At 34.1% G+C, this 24,987-nt stretch overlaps 3 protein-coding genes and 2 long non-coding RNA genes across 6 annotated transcripts; 2 read left to right on the top strand and 3 right to left on the bottom strand.

The window, feature by feature from the left end:
• Positions 1–165: 165 nt before the first annotated feature.
• Positions 166–1,496, bottom strand: LOC111481733 (protein YIPF5 homolog). 2 transcript variants are annotated; one of them, XM_023127311.1, is made up of 2 exons: positions 819–1,496; positions 166–435 (listed from the first exon to the last, which is right to left on the bottom strand). In XM_023127311.1, exons 1-2 carry the CDS (start codon positions 1,315–1,317, stop codon positions 425–427), a joined length of 510 nt encoding a protein of 169 aa, XP_022983079.1. In that variant the 5' UTR covers positions 1,318–1,496; the 3' UTR covers positions 166–424. The 2 variants fall into 2 exon arrangements, with proteins under 2 accessions (XP_022983079.1, XP_022983078.1); XM_023127310.1 differs by having other exon boundaries at positions 176–1,496.
• Positions 1,497–2,454: 958 nt separating this feature from the next.
• On the top strand, positions 2,455–12,119 carry LOC111481820. The gene is made up of 7 exons (XR_002718098.1): positions 2,455–2,883; positions 3,605–3,713; positions 3,807–4,088; positions 4,657–4,768; positions 5,829–5,910; positions 8,240–8,286; positions 11,679–12,119. It is a non-coding gene; the product is annotated as an uncharacterized LOC111481820 (long non-coding RNA).
• LOC111481803 (protein LITTLE ZIPPER 4) lies at positions 8,929–9,545 on the bottom strand. The gene has a single exon (XM_023127401.1). The coding sequence runs from the start codon at positions 9,442–9,444 to the stop codon at positions 9,226–9,228; it is 219 nt and encodes a 72-aa protein (XP_022983169.1). The 5' UTR covers positions 9,445–9,545; the 3' UTR covers positions 8,929–9,225.
• Positions 12,120–17,085: 4,966 nt separating the features above from the next.
• Positions 17,086–19,130, bottom strand: LOC111481827. The gene is made up of 2 exons (XR_002718106.1): positions 18,947–19,130; positions 17,086–17,417 (listed from the first exon to the last, which is right to left on the bottom strand). It is a non-coding gene; the product is annotated as an uncharacterized LOC111481827 (long non-coding RNA).
• A 498-nt stretch (positions 19,131–19,628) lies between these two features.
• Positions 19,629–24,256, top strand: LOC111481670 (GDSL esterase/lipase At5g03610-like). Its single transcript, XM_023127230.1, has 5 exons — positions 19,629–19,923; positions 20,003–20,266; positions 21,900–22,171; positions 22,815–23,130; positions 23,808–24,256. The coding sequence occupies exons 1-5, from the start codon at positions 19,869–19,871 to the stop codon at positions 24,014–24,016; spliced, it is 1,116 nt and encodes a 371-aa protein (XP_022982998.1). The 5' UTR covers positions 19,629–19,868; the 3' UTR covers positions 24,017–24,256.
• Positions 24,257–24,987: the final 731 nt, after the last annotated feature.

The following is a 24,987-nucleotide window of genomic DNA, read 5'->3' as shown; positions in this document are numbered from 1 at the left end:
AACAAGCCTAGAGATAAACTTCAAGTCTTTTAAAACAATGCATGAGGATGCTGTCTTACCAAGGCAAAATATGGTGCAAACAATGATCCAGAAGAAACAAGGGAAAGGGGAATTAAGGAGATAATAGAAACATCAAGATCAAATGCATATGCAACTAAACTTGTCTCCAAGACGATTGCTCATAAGGGCATTCCTATTTATTGAACATTCAGCCAGAGGGAATCATTAACCAAACACATCATATGCACACTTCACACTTAAAATGTAGAATTAGAACAATACGTCAGCTCAAAATAAACACAAAACTAGCTTATTTCTTACAAGATTAAGTGGAGAAAAACTGAACATTCAGAAGCACAAATAAGAAATTAAAAGAAATGGACTTCCCATTACTGCATCAAGTTTCCCTTCCCACCATCAATCATCAGACTTCACCTACTTTCACGTAATCAATATAGTAACAAAAAAATCAGTACTGAATGTTTTCTTCTTCTTCTTTTTCAGTAAGAAGCAAAGAATGTCAACGCTAATCACAAAGCTGAGGTTGCAGTATTAGAACTAAAATATAACTAACAGCGAAAAGAGAGTGAAAATCAAAAAACAAGCATATGCTATCAACCCACGGTGCTCATCCCCACCATCGGCAAGAGAAACCATGAGACTCGTACAGATCCTAGTTGCCCACAACACAAAAACTCCGGCGACTCCGAATCTCAATATACCGGCTTGCGGCAGGAACAGAGACACGGCCGAAAAAACCACAACAGGCAACATACAGTACCCAACTACGCTAGTACATGTGTGAAGGTTCAAATTACCATTTCGTCCAGCCAACATATTGAACACAACATACAGGAAGATGGAAGAAACCACGATCCATCCCAGTATCACGCCAAATTGGATCTTGCCGGCGAGCAACTGGAAGAGGCCGAAAAACATGTATAGGAGAATCGGTCCGGACAAATCCGAGTCCTTGTGCACATCGGGTTTGACCCGGAACGGATTCAAGATCGACTTGGTTTTCTTCCAGATTTGATCCGGGTGGATCCCGAGTTCATCGAGAAGGGGTTCTTCGTCTTCGAAATTAGCACCACCAGGGACAGACCCGCCACCGATAGGACCTCCATAGATACCGCCAGAGGACGTGGAAGCAGCGGCGGCGGATCCGATGTCGAAGGACATAAACGGAATGCTGGAGCCGGTCGACCGAGGAGGCTGAAATGGCGCCGTCGCCACACCCCGTTGGTGAAGATTGGGATTGCCGCCAGAGGGGAAAACCACCGGCGGTACAGCGAACTCCTTCTTCACCGTCCCCATGGATTACAGAAGAACAAAACCCTGAAATATGAATCTCAAATCGATTACGAGGAGAAGCGACTCAAAACCGAAGAACGATTTTGAGATTTAGGGATTCAACTCGATATCGAAAGCCCTACAGGGTAAAGGAAATGGGGAAAGATTAACAAGAATTCGATACACAAGAAAGTAAAAGGAAAAACATATTAAAGAATAAAAAGTTTATATAGTACAAAACAAGGAAGGGCATATCCGACTTTTCGTATTCCGTTCCGACTAGTTGATGTGAAAGTAGGGACGAGTGCAAGGCCAAACAGTTTTCGAAGTGTCTGAATGTGTATGTGAAATTACATTTTTCTCCCCATCCTTCTAGAAAATACGAGTTCGTATTTCTTTCTCCACAAGGATTGTTCATATTGGCGGTAATTATTATTATTATTTTTTACTATAATTAATATAAATATCCCCAAGGATACTTTCAAACGCCTAGTTATAATTTTGTTGTTGCAAAATCCATGGTAAAATATTAACCAATGCTAAGTTTTTATTAGAACTAGTGAAATCAAAGTTCACAATACACCAAAATTGAGAGCCCAAACTCAAGACAAGTCAAGATTCGATGTCCAGGCTAGGATTTGGTCGATAAGAGTTGGCCAAGCCCAATCATGTCTATTTTGTAGCTTAGATCTGCTTTTAGGCACAATCTTAAACTAGGTCACCCAATCTAACTAGACCAAATGAACTTACACGTATTATGTAAATTCTAGTGGTAACATATAAAAGGGAAAGAAATGTGCACCTTCACGATATGGTCACACAATCTTAATAGTTGCTCCACTTTTCATAGAGAACACCTTAATGGACTTAAGAATTAGAGCGTCATTAGCAACACATCTATATCTTTTTTTTATATGTCATTTTCATCCCGTTTGATTATATATATTAATTTTAGTTGTGCATATTGTCACAACCATGCTTGTCTAAAGGCGTAATCGATACCTATTAAACCAGAAATTTTAAATATTAATGGTTGTACTAAAAACAAATTGTAGTCATATAAACACGTAGATGAAAACACATATATATATATAAGTCTGAAAACTTCTGTAATTTGCTAATTAAGAAAAAGGTCGTTTGACTGATTATGTTCCCATATTGGGGTTAATTGAATAAATTGAAAGACAATGAGAAGGGAACTCTCCGACTCGGAAGCAATCCCGATTCAACTAGGCTTGCACGAGGTGGCGGGTGATCGGAAGAAAGGTGAATTCGAACTACGAGTTCAAAGGAAAGCGGTTGAGATTCCTCGTCAGATCCAGTTGCGAAGAACAAATTCATCTAATGCTGCGCTTTAGGTTTGGTTGATGAATCGAACCATGGAGGAGGAAGGTTCTTCGGTCTCCAAACAAGTGGAAGTGGCAGTCTGCATGGCCATGTCTCTGTTCTTCGTCGCCGTTGTCCATGCTCCTGCTTTGATACTTCCGTCTATCACCTCCTCCTTCTCTTCAAGTTTACACGATTCGACGATGTCTGTTCGCCATCATTTTCAGGGCCATCTCAGTCGTTGTCTGCGCTCTAATCCTTCCTGTAAGCCTCATTTACTTTTTTCCGGTCATTAATTTCTGAAAGGATGACTATATTGTTTGTATTTGAAATGCGTCTGCTCAGGAATCATCTCAACGTGGAATCACTTCTCCTTCTTCGAGTTTAACTGTTATTATTCGTTTATTTCTATCCGGAACAATCTTAAGAGAGAATAAACTATAAGGCTGTCTCGTTGTCAGGAAACGTGCGACTATGGTTCACCTAAGATAGAATGGTCAATCAATATCCTCGATAGACTGTTTAAGAATTATTTTATCATGTGAACTACAAGTAAACTAATCGGCATTTGTTAACATTATTATTTATGGTTTTAATTTGAAAAACGAAGTAGCTATTGATTTAGAAAACGAATTGTTCATCTATAACATGTAGTCAGGGGCTGTCAAGGTTGACTGATTAACGAATCTGTTGGATCCATTGTATCTAATAGACCTGGGAACAAGAACTCCACATATACACAAACATAATATCCTTTCTCAGTATTTAAGTGAACCAATTACTATAGAACATAAGATTAATCAATCTATCTATCTGGCAAATTAGAGATTTGAAATTGTTACTTTCTAATTACCATGCAAGGGACGCAACGTCTTGTTCGTAGTTCTATGAGTTTCAATTGTTCACAGGAATTTGTCACTCAGTGAAGCTTTATTAGTCTGATTATAAGTGCTTAGTCCGTAATTTACTCATTTGGTTGTGCTAGGTTTCCATCACAATGCTGACTTTCCCCATCTCATTTTGGTTCATGCTAAATAAGGAAAATGGAGTTTTCACTGTTATTAGCAGCTTGCGGTATCCGAGCAGATCATATTGTAAGTTCCAATATTTTCTCCTCCATTAAATAATACGCCATGGCATTAGCTAAGGTTTTCTTTGACATCTTATTCAATTTTATAATCTTGTAGCCTGCATATTGGAAAGGTGAAATGAATCCTAAACCTGCATCCTGAATTGCAATTTTATCTATGGAGTAGTGGCAAGCCGTGTTCTTTCCTCTTTCATTGACTTCTTTAATGTAGGTTGGATCAATGGTTTTAAAGTCTTTGTTATTGGTGGATTCATGGAGAGAGCATATGAATCACAGAGAAGGCTCCCTTTCGGACTGTGCTGAATTTTTTTGGACAAGAGTTCTTGATCGGGGACTATTAACAGTCTCAAATCTTTTAGCTTGGAGAAATTGTGTTGTGGTGAGTACTCCTACATTTTTTTCCATGCCATTTGGGTCCTCGTTGTTTCCTGTCTATTTAAGAGCAAAGAGATCACTTATAGTTAGCTTTATTGTAGGCTTCTTGTGATAACTAACAGCATGGTAGTATATATTCTTGAAATATGCTCTAGGCTTTACTAATTTGACAATTTTCTATGAGTAAGCTCCATGAGTTGGGTGGGAAAGAAAAATGTACGGCCTGGCTTTGCTCTAAATCTCACTTGCTTACATATTATATTCGAACTAGAAAATGTAACTTGATTTATGTGGTACCTGAATCCTTGTACTCAATCACTGAAGATTCACAATTCGGTTGGGAAGGCTTTCACTGACGTCCAATGTTCTGGATTCCACTCGGGAGTAGAAGATGCTGTTATTTTGAGTTTTTGAGTTGACCCATCTATAAAATTCAAATAGATGTCTTGTTTTCCTTGACACTAAGTAGCAAAGGTCATTAGATATTAATAAATAATACTTTAAGCTGTGTCAAATGAACCTTTTTTACTTGGATTTCTTGGTTGACATTTGCATCACACATTCTTGGACAGGCTCCACTAACTGAGGAGTTGGTGTTTAGAGCATGCATGATACCAGTTCTTCTATCTGGGGGGATTTAACCAACCACTGTGATATTTCTCTGCTCCATTCTTTTCAGTCTGGGTAAGTTTGACGCTTCATTGTTTTGGCAGATGAAACTGCTACGTGTATGAGTTTGTGCATGTAGCCTCATTTATTCATTTTGGGGCATGACTTTATGCTTCCCTGTACTATTTATTGTTTTTCTGGAATTCTTCATGTTTTCCCCTATTTATATGAAAAGGGGAAAACATTGCAAGGGTTTAAGCTTAAGTTTTTCCCTTATTAAATGACCATTAGACCTGTATGTTATAAGCCAATTGATTTGAGCTGATTTTCTCACCAAACCTATTTATAGATGCTAACGGGAAGGGTGATGTTTAACTGACTCCTAATGTAAGCAATTATTTGTATTAATGTTAAGAGTACAGGGTAGGACAATATCTTTTGGTGCTTTCCTTTTGAACTTTCGTTCCAAGAGTTCTGTAATGTATATCCTTCTTTGAGCATTTCCAATTGGAATGTTTTCTCGCGGTTGAATGGAAGTAGCTTCTGTCTAGTCCATAACCTTCAATGATATGTGTGTGTGTATGTATATTCCCCTTCCCGGAAAGGAAAAAATGACATCTAAGATAGTTTTTTGGACTTGGTTCACAAAGCCAGCTACTAATGTTTATGCATTTATAACCATTGCAACTGAGGGTGGATTTGTTGGAAATTGTATGTGTTTAGTATACCTTCTAGTTTAAGCATTTTAAAAAAAAATATATTTTCAACAGAAATGTTTTATGCCTTATTTTTTTTTTAAATGGCTTAAAAGTGATTACATTGACTATTAATATGTTTTGTTTTCATACTACATATTTTGAAGATTTTTAGTTGATGATTGTAAAATTATTTATGGATAATCCATTTCTCTGTTTCTTAAGAGTTTTTAAAATTAATCCATCTTTCTGAAGTGTTTTTATTTATTTATTAAGATAAGATTTTTAAAAAAGAACATTTTCGATCATGGAAAGGGAAACTAGACACTTTAATTATAGTTTTTTTAAATGTGCTTATAGAAAATTTTGATTATACTATACCAAACCCACTAGAAGCCTGTTATAAAGAAATATCACTAATGCCGGGATATTCCTTGCAGGCAATCTTCTTGACCCGTCAGTTGCTCATGTTTTTTGCAACCTTATGGGATTGCCTGCTTTTTTTTCTTTCTCAAAGAAGAGGTACGTTTTATATTTTTGTGATCTGAGTTCATCAATAACCCATGAATCATGATAATAAAAGAATCGAACTTATTCCCCTTGTCTCTTTGTACAGGAGAATATGTTCCAAATTTCTCATACTTATTACAATTCCATATGGCTACACTAATCTGTTCGCGACCTTGCTTTCTAAGAAGGTTCTCTCTGTGTTCATTGTCTAGATGCAAATAAGTGGTTGATATGGCGGTTAATGTCCGCCAAAAAGAATGTTGAAAGTTAAAACAATGATAGATCACTCTGTCTAGTACACAGGTCATTCTCATTTAGGATTGGATTTGAGTACATAAAGGAAGTTGAATTGTTATAGGTTCATTAATAAGAATTCTTAAACTTTTCTCCAAATTAAATTCCACATGCAGCAATGCACCTTGTGGAATCTAATAAGCTGAATTTAACCCTTTGTGCTAAATTTCTGTTTTGGACACTTCTTTTTTCTTTGTTCATTTCGGTTTATGAATTTAACTACGAGTTGAAGATATCTTTATCTAAACATCCAGAGGTGGTGAGCCTGGCATTTCTAGTTGGAAAGGCGGGGGGCTCCTATGGCCTGTTTTTCCCATGACAAGTCCACATTTGTTTAATGAGAGAACAAACAGTAGGTGTTGGCATGGATATTGCTCTTGGAACTAGACTAAAAAATCTTCCGAGAAAATAATCTTACTGTAGATTAGACAGAGAGTTAGGACGAAGAGAGAAAGAAAGAGAAAGAGAAAGAGAAAGAAGTAGAAGAAGAAGTGTTACTGTATCTACATTCTGCTGTATTGACCAATGTGCCAAGGCTGTTTATTGGGTATAAAACCTAAGAATATATCTTCTCTTGCTTGTGAGTTGTAATGGAACAAGAATTAGAAAATACAAGGAATTCAATGATTAAAAGACATTATTGATTGTTGTTTGAATGAAGGTGTTAGGCATCGAAGGATGTTGTTTTGGACCAAAGCAAGAAAATAGGTTTGCGTACTGAACCAGTTTCCATTCAGCTTCTGAAACCCTTCCACTCTTGTAGATATTGTAATGATGGCCCCAAATCCGTAGGGTACCCTGAAAATTGAGGATCTACCCCCATTAAGTTATCTACATCTTGTTTAAGTCGAACATCCTCCTTAACGTTGCAAGAATTTCCATTGAAATTTCATGGAAATAGTGAAGGAGAAAGCAAATATTTGTCATACCGTATTTTGATCTCATATCATGTTAGTAGTGGGAATTTGTTCGGAGTATAAGATATTCAAAGTTCTTTTTCATAGTTTATTTCTTCAAATGATCTTCTAGAATTACTTAAGTGGTTTCTTCATTTTGAAGATCGTGGGACTATAAATAGTGGTCGGATAAACTCGATCTTATCAAACTTGTACATACAGGTCTTTACAAGTTAGACTTTACTAGATTCTTACAGCATGTTCTTTTATTCAATCCAAACATTATTAGATAAAGTTAGACATTTTAGTATTGAACTTACTGAAATTGTGAGTCAAATACTGAATGGGGTTAAGTTAGAAATCTTGAGCATGGTCAGAAAATCAAAGAAACAAGCCAAGAGAAGAAGGAAAATCTGAGGAAAATGATGACTATCTATGATGGTTTAAATGGACCAATTTGCTTGTTTTCCATGAAGAAGGAAGAGAAATTCAAATGGGTCATCATTTCTTTGCCTTTCTTCTCAAATTTGATCTCAATGAGTTCTTGAAGCCTCAGAGGCAGGGCCTAGAACAAACCGCCTCAAGCTAGGCCTGTAATTCAATGGAGTTTTGGATTGGACATTGTTCTTTATGATATCTTTATCTATTATATATTTCTTCTTTTTCTTCATTTAAAAAAAAAAAAAAAAAACTAATAATAATGGTCAACCTGGCAACACAGAGCTACGTCATGTCCATGGGTTTCATATTTTATTGCCTTTTTTTATAGATTTTTTTCCAAAATTTAATGAACTCTTTCATTGACTTTTTCTTTTGATTTTTTTACTCTCTTTTTTGTGTGTCTGTGATGACGTTTACCTACTGATTAGATCCTCCCATCACTTTCTTCTCAGATGGAATCCGAATGAAAAGCCCCCTTTCTTTTCTTTCATTTATTTTGCATTTTTTTTTAAATTTATTGGGGAAAGTCATTAAATTGTGCACTAATTTTCAGTCTTCATTTTATAACTTTTGGTTTAATGTTGATGCAAAATGAAATATGAAAAAACAATATATTTTTAGTTCTTGAAATCTTTCTGTGTCAAGTTTTACTTTTAGAAACTTACTAAAACTATTTCTCGAAGTAAAAGTGTTGCGTTTGAAAATTTCAGGAGCATGAGGATGAAGCTTTTCCCGATCTCAAGAAACTCGATCAGAGGTAATTGGTTGAGATTTATCAATAAAGTGAAATTATATCAATATAATTGAGTTAGGTAAATAATTGAAGCTATTTTTTCTACCTCAAATAAGAATAAAGAAATATAAATCTTAATTTTAAACAAGTCTCTCTCTTTACCCAGCTCAACCCCCCTTCCATGCAAGATAACCACATGTCTCAAACCAATAAAAAGAAGAAATAAAAAACCATGACAATGAAACGTAAAATCAGAACTTAGGAAGGAAGATATGAACATGCATATAATTAATAAGCTTTTAAAAACATTCCCACATGGTTGTCTTCACTAGACAAAATTCATTTTTCTTTCAAATCTTTTAAATGATCTCGTTCCCTTTATTACCCAATTAAATAAAATTTTAAAAACAAAATAAAAGATAAGAGAAATACGTGCCCTGTTCATCTTTTTGGGAATCTTGGCTTTGAAACTTCCCAAAAACTACAAACAAAAATGATAATGAAGCCACTTGAAATTGGGGGCCTTACTGATTTTCTTTATTGCAAAGACATGATTTTTAATACTTGTCTCAAGTGTTAAAATTAAATGGACATGAACAAACCCATTATAGATAGTTTAAATTCAATCAAAATTAGATATGAGAGAGACAAAGAGAGAGATTAGTCTGAAAATGGTTTTCCATTAGATAGCCTGATACATCATTTTGAAGTACAGAAAATCCATATCCTAACCCCCAAAAAAGAAGATATGAAAAAAGAAATTTAAAAAAAAAAAAACTCATAGAGAGAGAAAGAAGATGCTAAAGCTACAGACTGTCCTACATAACTGAAAACCCAAACTACATGCTACTGTTGGCTATGGTAATTCACAAAAAATGAAAAAGAAAAAAAAAAAAGAGAGTAACTTTAGTGCGGTCATGGTATCATCATCATCATCTTCTTCTTCTTCTTCCATCGACGTGATCAGTTGGAAGAATTTGAAGGATTTGCAGAGGAGAGATTAAGATCAGGGATTGATTTTGAGGAATTGGCCTTTGAACTTCCTTTAGATAATTTCTGCTTCAGTTCCGAAAGCAGTGCTTGATTTTCTTGGTTCAAAAGTTGAGCTTTCTTCCTCAGTCTCTCATTTTCCTTCATTATGTAACAGTTCTGCAAGTACAGCTCTGAGTTTAGCCTCTCCATATCTTCAGATAATTTCACGACTCGATCAATTTGATTGATTATAGGTATAATATATCTATATATCAATCGATTCTTCTTCCAAATTCCAAAAACCCTTCTCCCTGAACAAAAAACAAGAGAACCCAATCATCAAAAAAATTCCAAAACGAAAAAGAAAAACAGAGAAGATTAGGAATCAGAAGCAAACAAGTTGGATACGAGTTGAAGGGTGAGATGGGTTTTGAATTAGATATTCAAAAAAAGGATGAGTTTGATTAATAGAGACTGATAAATCCAGCAGTGATTGAGAAGAAGAAGCTCTGGCCTTAGCCATATGTAATAATTAGAGTTGGAAGAGAAAGAGACAGAGAGCAGCAAAACCACACTCATTGTGAGAGAAAGAGACAGAAATGGGTTCTTCTTTGGGTTGCCCGAATATGAAAGAAAATGATAAATAAAGTAAGATTAAGCCACTTAGAAGCAGCTAAAACTAAAACACCATAAGAGGCTTCAAAATATAAAAGCTTTTCAACCATCCCCTGAACTGCAAGGAACAACACAGAAACAGAGGAAATCGGGACATTAATGCCTTCAAAAACACAAGAAGAAGAAGAAGAAGAAGAAGAAGAAATTAGAATTAAGAAGAACAAGAACAAAAAGAAGAAGAAAACAAAGGAAGTACCCCACAGCACAAGGCTATGTCGACCTTTCTTGGTGAAAGGGGAAGCAAGAAGAGAAGCAGAAGAAGAAACCAAACATTAATATAAAAAAAGAAAATGAATGTAGAGAGAGAGAGAGAGAGAAGAGAGAGAAAGTGGGTCTGCCGTGTTTTTTCTTTATCTTTTCAAAAAAGATCACCTTTTGAAGTTGGGCAGAGAGAAGTAAACAAAAACAATCTGGATTTCGTAACAGAAGCCAGAGGCAGAAGACGAAGGTGAGGAAGAAAGAAAGGCACAAAGGGAACAAGTGAGGGACAAATGAAACAAAGAGGCCGTTAATTTATAGAGTCATAGCCCAAGAGAGAGAGAAAAACTCGAAACAAAAAAATAAAAAATAAAAATAAAAATAAAAATAAATAAAAGACATTGAGACATGAGACATGCCCCTCCTCTTTCTGACACAACAATCATGTAAGTGTAAGCATGGAAGGCGGCCGGTTATAGCAAGAACCTCAAAATATATCATTTCTTTTTTTTTTTTTTTTTTTTTTTTTTTATAAATAAATATTTTAAAATAAAAAGAAAATATATTTAGGTTTGGTTTGTATAAGAACGATGAAGATGATTGGGAAATGGCATGATGGGTGGAGAGGGGTAAATAGGGGAATTAAAGAAGGGTATTTCGGTCATAAAATCCAACATTTATGGGGTTAAGAGAGGGACAATTATGGGACTTATGGCTAGGGCTTGTAAAATGATGGTGGGCTAAGGCCGTCCCAAGATTCGCAATGATGGGTTGGATTGGCTTCTAAACCATCATCACACCCCAACTATCTCAAAAACCCTTTTTTTCTTTCTCTTTTTGCCCCTCTTTTATAATCAATTATATATAATAATTAAATTAAAAGAAAAAAACTAAATTTTGTAGTTCCATTTCTAGCCCTCCTTTCATTTCTCTTTCACGTTTCTAATCTCTTTGTGTTGGTTACTATTGGTAATAATCATTTTTTCTTTCTCTTTTTTACCCTTTTTTTTTTATTACCACTTCTTTTTCCACATACAACTTTTCTTTACCCACTTATTTATTTTGGGCGGGGTTATACCTTACTTGCAATGTTGTATTTCCTCTTCTTTGAGCTCAACCACCAAAAATTTATATGATTTAGGGTTTGGATCCCAATTCGTGTTAGAAATTGGACCCTTTTCTTACCCAATCTCAAATAGAAAAAAAGATTGTTTTTTTTAGCCTTTTTACTTGTTGGGTGTTTGTATAATTTAATAGAGTTTTCAAGAATAGAAAAAAAAAGTATATTCTTTTTTACTTTAGTTGGGTAATTGAAAGAGACTAGAATCTATACACGTGATCTTTATTTTTCAAATGGGTAGAAAAAAATGTCGTTTTTTCTCTTGTAAGTATGGTTGTTCAAAGTAGTTCACCGTATATCGACTAATTAATTTATTGAGAGGATTATCTTATTAGTTTACGTACATATAACTATGTGGCTCTAGGGGGACCATTTTTAACTCCTAGAATTTGAACCCAAACCCATTGATGATGGTATTTTGTTTTACATTATTATAAACCATTATTACAAGGAAAGCAAGGATAATGAATGAAAGCAATGGACAAAAAAATGAAGGAAGAAGAAGAAGAAGAAGAAGAAGAAAGAATTGGTTTGAAATACAATTGGAAGAAGGAAAGAGAAGGGTAGGGGCCAGCCAGCCTCAAGCCCTCTCATGGGTTATGAGTATCTTAGTGTGAAACATCATGGGGTTTCACAGATGCTCTTTTGGAATGGCTCCATATGATTCAAGGGCATTTTCGTCTTTTCATCCCCCTCGTGGAGCTCGTTCTTCCTTCTATGTGTTGGCATCAATGCAATCATGGAGCTCAAAACAATTGGGTTAGTGTTGCTCAAATTACCTTATTGCCCCTTTAAAGCTTTTCCTCTTCCAAATTTTACCCTATTTGGCTTTTGAAGAGTTCAATTTGATCCTCTTTAACTCATTTTAATGATGAATGGTTATTGAGTGGTATGGTGGAAAGTACCCTCTTTTTCTTTTTTCTTTTTAATTCAACTAAAGGATAGTTTGCATGGTTCGGTGATCAATCTAGTTTCGTTAGGATATTCTTTTCTACCGCTTTTGAAATTGGTCCGACTATTCACTCATTTTTTCTATAAAAAATTACTTTTTTGAGATAAAATAACGATACTTCATATAAGAATCTGGATGAGTCAAAATAAGTGAAGTTTTACCATTTTAGGAATTAATTGATGCTATCAAGTTTTAAGTAGGCGACTATTACAATTTCTTTATTTATTCAATTGTCAACGACACTGGCTAATCCATGATATTTGTTACCTCGAAGTCTTATTTTATCCGACAAGAAAAGGTCATACAAGATTCTTTTTTTTTTTTTTTTTTTTTTTTTTTTTTTTTTTTTTTTTTTTTTTTTTTTTTTTTTTTTTTTTTTTTTTTTTTTTTTTTTTTGTGTGTGTGTGTGACACAAAAAGAGTTTCTTACTGATTGATGTGGGTAATATAAGTCAAAAGTGATACTCTTTTAGTCAAATATTTGTTCACCGTTTTAATTGAAAAAAGAAAAAAAAAAATGAAGATCTCTATAATAATTATTTTAAATTTCAGAAACATAAATAGAGAAAATGGCAAAATCAGAAATTAGTGGGGAAAACGTGGCCTATGTTTCTTAATAAACTCAAAAAAGAAATTTGCATTTATTTAAAGACTTGGCTTAGAAGATGACAAGTTTGAAATCATAATCCTTTATTTTGTCAGTTATTTTTATATTTTATAATCATTGGATTTTCTGTTTATAGAGAGAGAACCACACACACATGCATTAAATATTAATATAATAATTTTTATTATATATATATATATATATATTATATTTGTAATTGCACTTTTTTTAACGTTTTTTAAATTTAGTTCTTTACTTTATGAAATTACTAAATAAATGATTTTCTTTAAAATAAAACACACATTAGCCACATGCTTATTTTCTTTTGAGGATGTTTTAGAGATTTTCCCTTATTTTTTTAATTAAAAAATTAAATGGAAATATGTAATTTTCAATTGAAATATATAATATTTAGTCAATATTTTAGTTTGAAAAAATCAATTAAGCCTTTCTTATCAATGGTGAAGACTTCCCATTTATAGATAAATGACAAGATGGGGAAGTAAAACAGTAATTTTCCCCTTGGAAATTGGTAAAAAAACAAAAGTAATTGTAATTTTTGAGAGGTAAAAGTTGGAGGGTCCTTAAAACCCATGTCTTAAAAATCCAATTCATCAAAAGCTATGATAGGGGCTGCAAAGAAGAGGGAGGGTCTGCAAAAGAAGTAAATTTGGAGGCTAATAGCCTCAATGAATCTAAAGGGTTATAAATTGGGTCTGCAACAAACCAATCATGACATGCCCTAAAAATAAAGGGTCTCTTCCCCCTTCACCAATTTGCAATCCTTACCCTCCCCTTCCTTTAGAGCCATCCCCCTCTTAAATAACCTCTCGTCCCAACTTCCCGATCCTTAAATCTCGACAAGATTCAAATCATTGATCTCTTGATAGAACTTATATGTCTTAACTAGTTATACTATGCTCACATTCACCCTTACTCCAAACCCATTAGACAAATCTTACCACATACTTGAATTAAGAACCTCGTTGACCAAATCCACTAGTTAAAAGTCATGAAATAAGGTAAATTCAATTAAGTTTGACATCTTATCGATAAAGTTGTAATATAAAACACAACACTCAACATATAGACAGTGTTTGAAATGAGAAAAAGTAATGTTATTGCATATGTTTGAGTTTACGAGAACTCTTACTTTCCTAACGTGTTAGACGATTGATTACTATTAAACATGTAGTCTCATGTCAATGCACAAATAATTGTTGAATCCAATAACGAAACAACAATTCGGATCAAAATTTGATATGAATTATGCTTACATATCAGTATTGTAAACAATCGAATCACGATTTAATCGATTAAACCACGAAAAAGATGAATCGAGCATGGTCATAAATGGGAAAGAAGGGCATTGATGAACACTTACACTACCCATCATCATCATCATGTGCAATTGTTACATTTTGGCCTATAATTACAATTATGGAACCAGAGTCCCCAACTGGCTAGTTTTAGCCCTAATTGGTCCCTTTATATCTCTATCTCTCTGTCTCTCTCTTGCTCATTCAATCCAAACAACTCATATAGAGAGGAATGATTATGTGACCAAAGAGAGAAGAGTGAGTTACAAAGTTGACCAATTGATTTGGATTGGACAGCATTGATGTAAAGACATGTGAAAATCTTTCTTTTCTTTTTTTAATCCTTACTTTCTTATTTTTCTTTTTACCCCAAATCCTAATCTTTTTAATGTTCCATAAACTTTCACTCTAAAAACTCTTCAAATTTTATTTGTCTAACCAAAAGAAGCAAACAAGAGACCTCGCCTTTTCGGTTGATCTAAGCTTGAAAAAGCACCGACCAATTTCAGTATTGAAAATTTAAGGTAAGATCTTATAAAAATTCTATTATTTTAATAAAAATTTAATCATAAATTTATTAGATACAAAATTGAAACGTCGCAAATTAATCAAATATTATTAGATTTTTTTAGATACAAATTTGACCTTTTATAGATTAAACGAAAGGTTAAATTTAACTCAATCAATTAATAAAATTTAAAAGGAAAAATATGAAAATCCAAAGATTAGTATAATTAAGCTTTAACCAATCCCTACAATTATTTGGGGTTAAAAAATGAAAGGAGATGGAATTACTGAAATGGGGCGGAAGGGGGAAGGGGATGAAAGGGGGAAGGAAGGGTAAATAAGGGAATGGGAAGATAGAGAGGGGGGGAGTTTAATGGGCCACCAAGCTTTTTCTGAGGTCATTTATAATGATTTCACATAATAACAAAGCCCTGCATGGCTAATGATGTTTTCTTTTTACATTATTACAGCTTAGTAAGTGCATTGAACCCTACACGTGAGCTACCCCCCTTTCTTTTCTTTTCTTTTCTAAAACTTATTATTGGGGGACCACACGTGTGAATAGTTCTGTTGTAAAACCACCTTTTACTTTCACACGTACCACTTTTCTTTTCTTTTCTTTTCTTATTATTTATTTTCCTCCAATACCCAATATAAAATTATATGGTATTTGTTCAAGTTTAATATAATTTAAAATCGGTCCTAATTAGCATATGACATGGGTAAAGAAAAGATGTGAAAAGAAAACATACGAAAATAATTAAATTTTCTTTTTGGCTTTATTTGTGCAGTTTCAGAAAAGGAAAAAAAAAAAAAAAAAAGTGACACAAAATTTCCAAATGATTTAAACTCAACCTAAGCGAATCTAAAGTCTTCTCAAGACTAAGTGGGATTTCCTTTCTAAGTGGTTTGACAACTTTTATGATGTTCAATCCACTAAGTTTAGTTTGTCATTAGATTCTGCTCTTTAAAAGAATCAAAGCAGCTAATTCCCATTTCCATCCAAATCTAATTTGTTATTATGATCCATCATCAACCTAAAAAAGAAAAGAAATTTCACGACAGCGAAACACCACTTCTTAGGGATTGGGCTTGGGGTAACTCTAAATCAAGAAGTCAAATCTATCATAGATACCATTTGATATTACTCAATCTGATTGTCAAATAAAGCTCAGAGGATTTTGAATTATTAGTGGATGGTCTCTATGGTTTGAACTAATTCCTTCTAAGCCTATGGGACCCGAGGACCACTATGCTAATCCAGGGTGTTCATAAATCCATAGATCCATCAAATATAAATCCGACCTTACATTTCATACAATGTATCTATCAAAGGAAGGATAACAATTCAAAGTTTCGGCTTCCTAAAACATCAGATCAAACATCTCTTTTATAGTTCTCCTCTAATAGCTGCAAGAGCAAGGAAGTTTCCAAATGCCATCTAGATGAGATCAAGGTGGGGCATAATGAAGAGATGGAAGTCAAAATCAAACCCTTTTTCCTTTTGCTTTATAGCACTTTTCTTTATCAATAGTTGAACCCGTTGATGGCTTCACTTTTCTGGTGTTTCAATCACCCTGTTTAGATTTTGCAAATATCAAACAGGCACTGTTGAATATTTATACTGATTGCTAAAGAATAAAATCCAACATCTTTTACCCAAGAGATCTATTTAGGAGAGAGTTCCTCATAACGTTCCAACTAATCAGCAACTAAGATGATACTTCTGTTTGATTCTCTCACATTCTCATTGTCTTTTTGGAGGGGAATTTTTTTCTTAGATCAAAGATGGGGAGGTGGGTCGAGAATGACTTGTTATACAAACTGAATCTTCCCCATTTTCTAAGGTCTAATTAATTATCCTATATCTTTTGACTAGGACAAATTATTCAAAGAGTCCGCTTATTGTAACTGCTGGATGTGGATATCTACATGCTCCTATTGGATATAAATTCGAAGTACTTCTCTCTCATACATCCAGCCTTGAAAAACACAGTCATATTGTAGTGACTTCAGTGAATAATTTCTCATCTACTACTAGGGGATCTACTACTACTACTACTGGGCTAGATGACACCAAAATGTTATCATCTTGAGTGACTCAACCCTCTTCATCTCTTAATCTCCCTGACCATGACACTATAATATAATATCTTCTAATTTGTTGCACCCATTCCCAACTAGTAAACTTCTAGCCAGCATCAAAAGCCTCCTCATAAGGTGATACTATAATATCGAGAGCTTTACAAAAGATGTATGATTAAGGAAAAGCAAAAGGCATTTACTTTATCCAGTGACTAATAAGGCCAATAAATCTCTTTATCCAGTACAAATGAGGGGCCACCATTCTTTGTTCACATTCATTTTATAAGTGGTCACAATTAATCAAAGAATTTAATAGGAGAGTAGTTAACATCAGAGACACAGTTTCAGAAACAAGAAAATGACATCAGTTTACTAAAGAAACATCCTTATGAATACAATAGAATATTGCTTATATTTTAGGAGGCATAAAAAAGTGGCAAAGAGGATATCAATGATTGGCCATGGAAATATAATTGCAAGCTATTGATCAGTGGCATATTGACAGGCAAAGTGAAAATAATTGTGTTTGTTAACAAGATTCCACCTGGCAAAAATGGGAATCTCATTTGGCTTGTGAATGGGGGCCGCAATCTTGTCGATGAGATGATCTGTGATTACAGCTTTCTCGACTTCATATGTCAGGAATTTCAACTGTGACTTCTTCTTTTACAGCCATAATCATTGTCCTATGTAGCCAAAGGCAAGCCATATTTGAATGTACCTATAACACAAGTGACGAGGGGAATAATTAAACCCACCAAAGAACATGTACATAGGGGTGGGGTGGGGAATGGGGGATATGTAGGAGTGCATAATGTCAAAGCTAAATTTTTCAAGTTCTGTTCTCACAATACAATACAAAAGAAGGTACTTTACAAGTCCAAAAGACCAATTTTGATATTTTGGCTATATGCAACTTTTTCAACAACAAAAGGAAATGTATTCCTCACATCATTAAACATGTTACAGAACAGAAAATGAATTATTGCTGCTGCCTCGTATTGATTATGATTGAAAAAATGAAGTCATGAACATAATTTTCTAACCATGGGGAAAACAACTTTAAATAACGGATAATCGGTGGCATTCCTATTTCTAAAGGCTAAACAAGAAACTGATAATCAAGACAAGAGCCAAACAATACCATAACTTGTAAGAATACAATCGCAAGTAGTTCCCCTTGGCCCTTACGGTATTCAGGAAAATCATCTCATACCAAAAGACTAAAGTGTTCTATTATATTTGAATAAAATTGACTCTTGAAAATTGAAAATCCAAGTTTCAACGATGTAGCAAATTTACACAGATAACCTATTTTAAGTTGTATACAGTGTAGGACAATATGATCTAATATCTTCTTTTCATGTTATCTTGAACCATGTTAATAGTAACAAATAAAGATATTGACACGCACCCAACTAAAAGAACTTCAAGAAAAGAAAGGTCAATATCCAAACTCTTTCTTTAAAGCATGCAATCCCATGTTGCACAGCATCTTCAAATAGTACATTATCCAGAGGAAATATAAAGAGAGGAGAAAAAATAGTCCCTACATTCAAATCTAATTCCAAATGTGAGATTTCACAAACTCAGTTTTTCAAGTGCTTCTCTATTGTTTTACCCTCATACCATTTGATACATTTAATTTTTCCATTGTCTTATTACAGGATAGTACAAGCTTCCTTCCCTAATTCGGAAGCACTCACAGATAAAACTGAAATTGCTGAAAGAAATCAAAACGTTAGCACTACAAGCATTTGAGAACATTCTCAAAATTACTATCTTCCAATCAAGTACAAACTCAACTATCTCTATTATCAAATGCATTCAGATAAATTGGGCCCATAAAAACAATCCTAAGGAAAAATGCAAGAATAAGCCCAAAATATTGGGCATTTGGACACACAATGAACCAAAGGGATCCCTGTAGCCAGAGAATTCTCAACAATAACAATAGAGCACAGTACTTTGCCTCTTCTTGTCCAAGAACATTGAAATTGCCTCTAACCGAACCATGAAGGTCCCTAATCAACAATCTCAGATAGGAAACATGAAGATTTTATGCTATAAGATGCAACCTTCTTCTACCATTCATTCACAAAAATTCGATTAATCCTGAACTCAAATCCGGAGAATCACATTCACATGAACAAACTAATGAAATGACATTCAATACGCAACGCAACCGTACACAAATGCGATCAATAAAAACGAAGTTTAAGGAGACCGAGAGAATGGAAAAACACTTACAGTTTACTCGTCGCTCCTTTCCAAGAAATTACGATAAAGAAAGTGACGAAGCTGAACGGGAGAAAGCCCTAGAACTCGACCTTCATTGCACTGAAGGAGCCGAAACCAAATGACGTTGAAATCGAAAGTCGTCGGAATTCGAATTCTAGCACCAGTCTCCGCTGCCGCCCATTCCCTTTCTCCCTACCCGCCATATTCGGCGCCAATCAAAGCGGTGCGTTTCGAATAAAGGCATAATGCATTTACATATTATGACGCAAAATACATTCATAAATCATTTATTTATTAATTTTTCAATAATATTGTGTTTGTTTAGCCTCGTTAATGGGCTTGAAGCCTAAAGGCGGCCCAAGCCTGGTCCATGTTTGATCCAAGCTCGGCCCAAATATATGGATCACCACTTTAAATTTTGGGTCATATTTAGATCGGTCAATCGGGTCGATCCAATAAACTTACCACCGGGTCAACCCAAATAGGCATAGTTTTGCATATATTATATTTTTATAAATTTAAAAAATAAACTTTTTAATGTTTTTTAAATATATTTTTGTAATTTAATTGTGATAGTTCTTAGTTATATAAAACATTTAAATTGTAAAAAAAAGGGAAAAAAAGAAGAAGAAGAAGAAGAAGAAGGAATCTTTAGAACGATGACCGACACAAAGGAAGGCTTAAACGCCACAACTTTGAGGCTTAATATTTAAACATGGCGTATGGGCAAAAGGTTGATGAATATGGAGTGGTTGACGTAGGAAGGTGAAGGGCGGGTGAGTGTATCATGAGTGGATTGCTCTCCTATATAAGCCATTAAGAGTACAGTCTCGAACACTTACCATTTCCAAAACTCCGTCAAACGTTTGGCCAAAAAGAGAGAGAAAAAAACACTTCAAAGAGATTCCAATTCCACTTCTAAGCTCCTTTAATGGACTCCAAAAGTCTTCTCTGTTTCTCTATCCTCTGTTTCTCGCTCCTCCCAGGTTCGTTCCCCTCTTCCCACTTTCTCTCTCTCTAATCATTTTTTTGGGGTTTTTTTTTTAAATTTAATTTTGGCTGCAGAATTATCTGGGGTGGTTCGGGTTTCCGCTGGTCGAGGTAGCCACCGTCATCGCCACCGCGAACGGCGGAGTAGCCAGAGTCTTGGAGGAGGGGAGCTATGGAATTCGAATCCTAGAAAGCTATTTGTGTTTGGGGATTCTTACGTGGACACCGGGAACAACCGGAAACCGGCGGCGAAATCTTGGCAGTATCCTTATGGAGTTACTTTTCCCGGCAAACCCACCGGACGTTTCTCCGATGGCCGTGTTTTGACTGATTACCTAGGTAACACTGAAATATTTACCGTCTGATTTCTCTCCTTATTTTATTTATTTATTATTGTTATTCTTTTTACTCTGAATTATTGTTTCAACGCGTCACCTTTGCTTGTAGTTTTTAGTTTTAAACAGTTTTTTTTTTTTTTTTTTTTTTTTTTACTTTTTTAATTTCGTAATATGTCATCAAAATATTATGGTATTTAATCTTTTTTCACATGCATATTTTAAAATTCTCACTCTATTGATACTTATTTTTTTAAAATTTTATTAACTAATGTTTTTTTAAAATAAAATAATTAAGAAATATTGGGTTATTTTTCAAATATTATTGGAATCTTATATTTATATAGTCAATTTTAAAAGTTTGCCTATAAACCCATTCCAAATAAAGAATGTGGTAAATAAATACATTTATTACTTTTAAAAAGGATAAATGAGAAAGAAAATAATAATACAATTTTTAATTTAATTAAGAAGATAGAAAGCAAGTATGCAGAGGCCATTATCAAATGGATCTAAAAACCATAGTAAAGTAGTGAATAAGCATATTTGCATTTAAAAACAAAAAGAATTAAAATATTATTGAAAGGAAAGCATTGTATGATTAAAGGTAAGTTTTAATATATATATATATATATATATATATATATATAAATAATATTCCAAAGGCTTGAAAAATCAATAAAGATAAATGTGCTTTATTTTTAAGTCTACAGATCTATAGCTTTAGTTTTATGGACACAAAGTGACCCACAAAGACATTCAGATTTGCTTTAAGAAATAAAATTTAAATAATAATAATAATAATAATAATAAATCGATGGAGGTGGTGGGCTCCCTCCTTCCCATTATATATGTTTTTTTTTTTTTTTTCGAATTTCTCTAATTTCAGAATATTTCCGTTAGTAAAGTAACCCTTTTTTAAAATTTTAATTATTTAGTGAATTTCTTTGTTTTTTTTTATTTTATTACTTTTTTATAAATATTTTAAATTTTAGAAAAATTTGAGCTTTTTATTTTTAATTCAAATTTTGGAAATGAGAATTGCCAAGTCAGAGTGTGGCACTTTTTGGCTGTAAAAATCGAGAAAGAATGCATTATTGAGTCAGCTTTTTCTTTTTTTCTTTTTTTTTTCTTTGATTTAATTGGTATAGGAATGGCTGTGTCTTTTCAACATGTGAGTTTAGCATTCCCCTTTTCTTTTTCCCTGACAGACAGTCTCACTTTCTTATACGATTTAAAATTTCTAGACACAAATTTCAATTTCACCAAAGTTCTTTCATTATCATATCATCATCTTCTTCCCTTTGTCGTCTTTTCCTTTTTATCATTCTTTAATTTTATCTCTTTTTAGAATTTATATAATAATTTTTGTATACTTTGACTATATTCTAGATATTTTTTCGGTGTTGATTCAAAATTTAAAAAATGAGTTGAATTAAAAAAAAAAATTAATTAATTTAAATTTAATTAATTGACATTATTATTATTTTTTATTTTGGGTGTAATAAAATTACAAATTTTTATATATAAGATAAGAAAATATAATTTTTGACTTAAAAAAAGAGTAAATATAGAGTTTAATCGGCTCCATTTGGCGGCGCTATTGGCTCACTGAATCTTCTCTGTGAAAAATGCAGCGAAGTATCTGAAGGTGAAGTCTCCGATACCGTACAAATGGCGGAAAGTTGGGTATGGACAGTTGAAATACGGGATGAACTTCGCGTACGGCGGGACCGGCGTGTTCAATACGTTTGTAATGAGCCCTAACATGAGCACTCAGATCGACTTCTTCCAGCAGCTAATCGGCGAGTTGACGTTCACCAGCCAAGATTTGCAGTCCTCTGTGGCGCTAGTCTCCCTTGCAGGCAACGATTATAGCGTCTACCAAGCCACTGATGGCTCTGCGCAGGTTTCCCCCCAAACTTAGCTTCTTAATCTATAAGCCCTAATTTGAACTGCCCTGTTTTTCATTCTAAAAATTATTTGTTAAGATTTTCTATTATTACTTATCATTGCATTTTTAATTTTGTTGTATATATGTTGATTTGTTAGATTAATATTGTCGAGCCAATTTGATCCGATGAATCTGAAAATATTGAAAAAATAGAAATCAGATTCCATATGAAATAAGTTCAAGTTCAAGTTTGTAAGGTTAAGTCTAATGGATTTATATACTTTAAAATATGTTTGATATGTTCTTAAATTTCTTACTCTCTGTCAAATGGATTCATGAACTAAAAGAAGGGTATAATTTACATAACCTTTCAATTTTTGAAAAATTAGTAACTTTATGAGAATAATTATGAAATTTATCAAAATAAGATTTAAGCTCAAACAATTCCTTGTTTGCTTAACGAACAAATTATGCTTTAAAAATTATAACTTATTTACATGTAAGTAATTAAGATATCTTTACTTGTCTCAAGGAGTTATAAATTTGAAACACTACTGGGTATCTGTGAAAAAAAAAATAATTAACGTGATGATTTGCAAATTTAATGATGAATAGCCATATAAACAAGTTGATTTAAACTTTGGGATGTTGATGGCAGGGTTGGCAGCCATTTATAACTAAAGTGGTGAACCAGCTAGAGGTGAACCTGAGGCGCATCCATGGGGTGGGGGTCCCAAAGATAGTGGTGACGGCTCTTGAGCCACTGGGCTGCCTTCCTAGCAGCACAGTCGCTTCCTCCTTCCAACAGTGTAATGCAACTGAGAATCAGCTCGTCAACTTCCATAATATGCTATTGCAGCAATCTGTGGCAAAACTCAACAGTGAAGTCAAAGATGCTTCTGCTTCCACTTTCATCCTTCTTGATCTTTATTCCTCTTTCATGGCTGCTCTCAACAACAAAGGAGACCATCTTGGTGACTCTCTCTCTCTCTCTTTTTCAATCTTCTTTAGAACACTAAATCTCAAATGCTTCGCAAAACATCCATCCGTAGTCCCATTGATTAATGAAAAATTGCATGAGGGTTGCTCTTCCTCGACGAAACACTCCCAGTTTATGCCGATAGTCGACACGGAATAGGTTGATGTTTAGCTTAATAGAGACTGTAGTTGTGTTCTTAGCACAGTAGACAAAGTGCCGAGTGTAGATTTGATTGTTGTTCAGCTCCTAGAACAAAAAGAGCCATTGAATTGGCTGCAACCTCCGTTGAGGATTGTTTGGAGGGAGTCCCACATTGGTTTTAAGAGGATGATCATGGATTTATAAGTTAGGAATACATCTCCATTGTATGATGCCTTTTGGGGAAATCAAAAGCAAAGCCATAAGAACTCAGGCTCAAAGTGGACAATATCATACCATCGTGGAGAGTCATGGTTTCTTATAACCGCCCGTACTTTTATAGTGATGCAAATTTTAACAAGTATTTTAGGTTATGTTTCAACATTCATCTCAAACTCACCTTACGTTTAGGAATTCAACATATACGAACTTTCCATATTCTTTTAGAAGTGAATGATTTGGTATCTATCTATTCGATGTGTCACAACGAATGACCCGAGGAAGTAACGATGCATTTGAAAACTTTTTGTGCAGGAAATGTGAAGTTTGAGAATCCATTGAAGCCATGTTGCGTGGGAGTAAGCAGCGAGTATTCATGTGGGAGTATGGGTTCGAATGGGGAGAAGAAGTACACGATTTGTGAAGATCCAGGAGCTGCATTCTTCTGGGACGAAGTGCATCCTACTCAGCATGGCTGGTTCGCTGTGTACTCTGCATTGCAAGCCAATCTAAAACAGTTTTAAGAGATCAGATAAGTTTACCTCCCAATTTGACAAGACATTTCATTCATTCAATGAACATCTATCATGTAATTTTTCAAATAATATTTGGCATAGTCTCTTTGCCTGTGTTCTCTGATTTGCTTGTATGTACTCTGTTCCACCTTTCTCCGTGTGTGTTGATGTAAGTCTCCATCATCTTCTTCAAGTTCATAGCTAATTTTTGTATTTTCAAACCTTTTCATAGTTTCAGATTGAAGGCTCTCTCGTTTTCAGCTAATTTAGGATTGGTTTGAATTGACTTTCCAAGTGATTAAGAACGTGTTTTTAAGCACTTAGACGTCAACCCAAACTGCCCCGACTCTTTCCCTCTTCTTTTGGGTTTGATGTCGAGATCATAAACGGATTGAATGCAATATATTTCGGCGAATGAAAAGGCCAAGGTTAGCAGGTTCTTTTGGGTTATAGATGGGACATTGATGGTTGTTCAAAGTTCCATGAATGAAAGAAGCGATTAAGATTCAAACTTTGATTCTCTACGTTTTTATCGTAACAAATGAGAGACCCAATTCTCTTTAAGTTGTGTAATATATTGATATACTGTACCTTTAGTGAGATATTAGAGATCACTCACCACTGACTATCTAACTAAACACGATGGAAGTAGTTACTTCCCCTCTATGGTAGAGAATAGGAGTCATTATCGCTATGGCTTATTCAGTAGTCATTGCTTGTGCAAGACTGTCTCTATGAACATGTGAATAGTAAAGAATAAGAGTCATTATCACTATGGCTTGTTCAGTAGTCATTGCTTGTGCAAGAATGTCTCCATAAACATGTGAATCGATCGCCATACATAGAGACAACAAGCAAAAATAAACTATAACATTGTCCCAACAACAAGTATTCTGACTATGGTTAACATTATCTTTTTTCTAAAAATGTTAAATTAATAAAAATATTTTTAAAAATTGTATTTTTACTAAAATATTTTA

The sequence above is a fragment of the Cucurbita maxima genome, unplaced genomic scaffold (genome assembly GCF_002738345.1).
Source record: "Cucurbita maxima cultivar Rimu unplaced genomic scaffold, Cmax_1.0 Cma_Scf00007, whole genome shotgun sequence".
NCBI lineage: Eukaryota > Viridiplantae > Streptophyta > Magnoliopsida > Cucurbitales > Cucurbitaceae > Cucurbita > Cucurbita maxima.
Note: the sequence above shows the minus strand (reverse complement) of the source record. Positions and strands in the feature narration are given on the sequence as shown.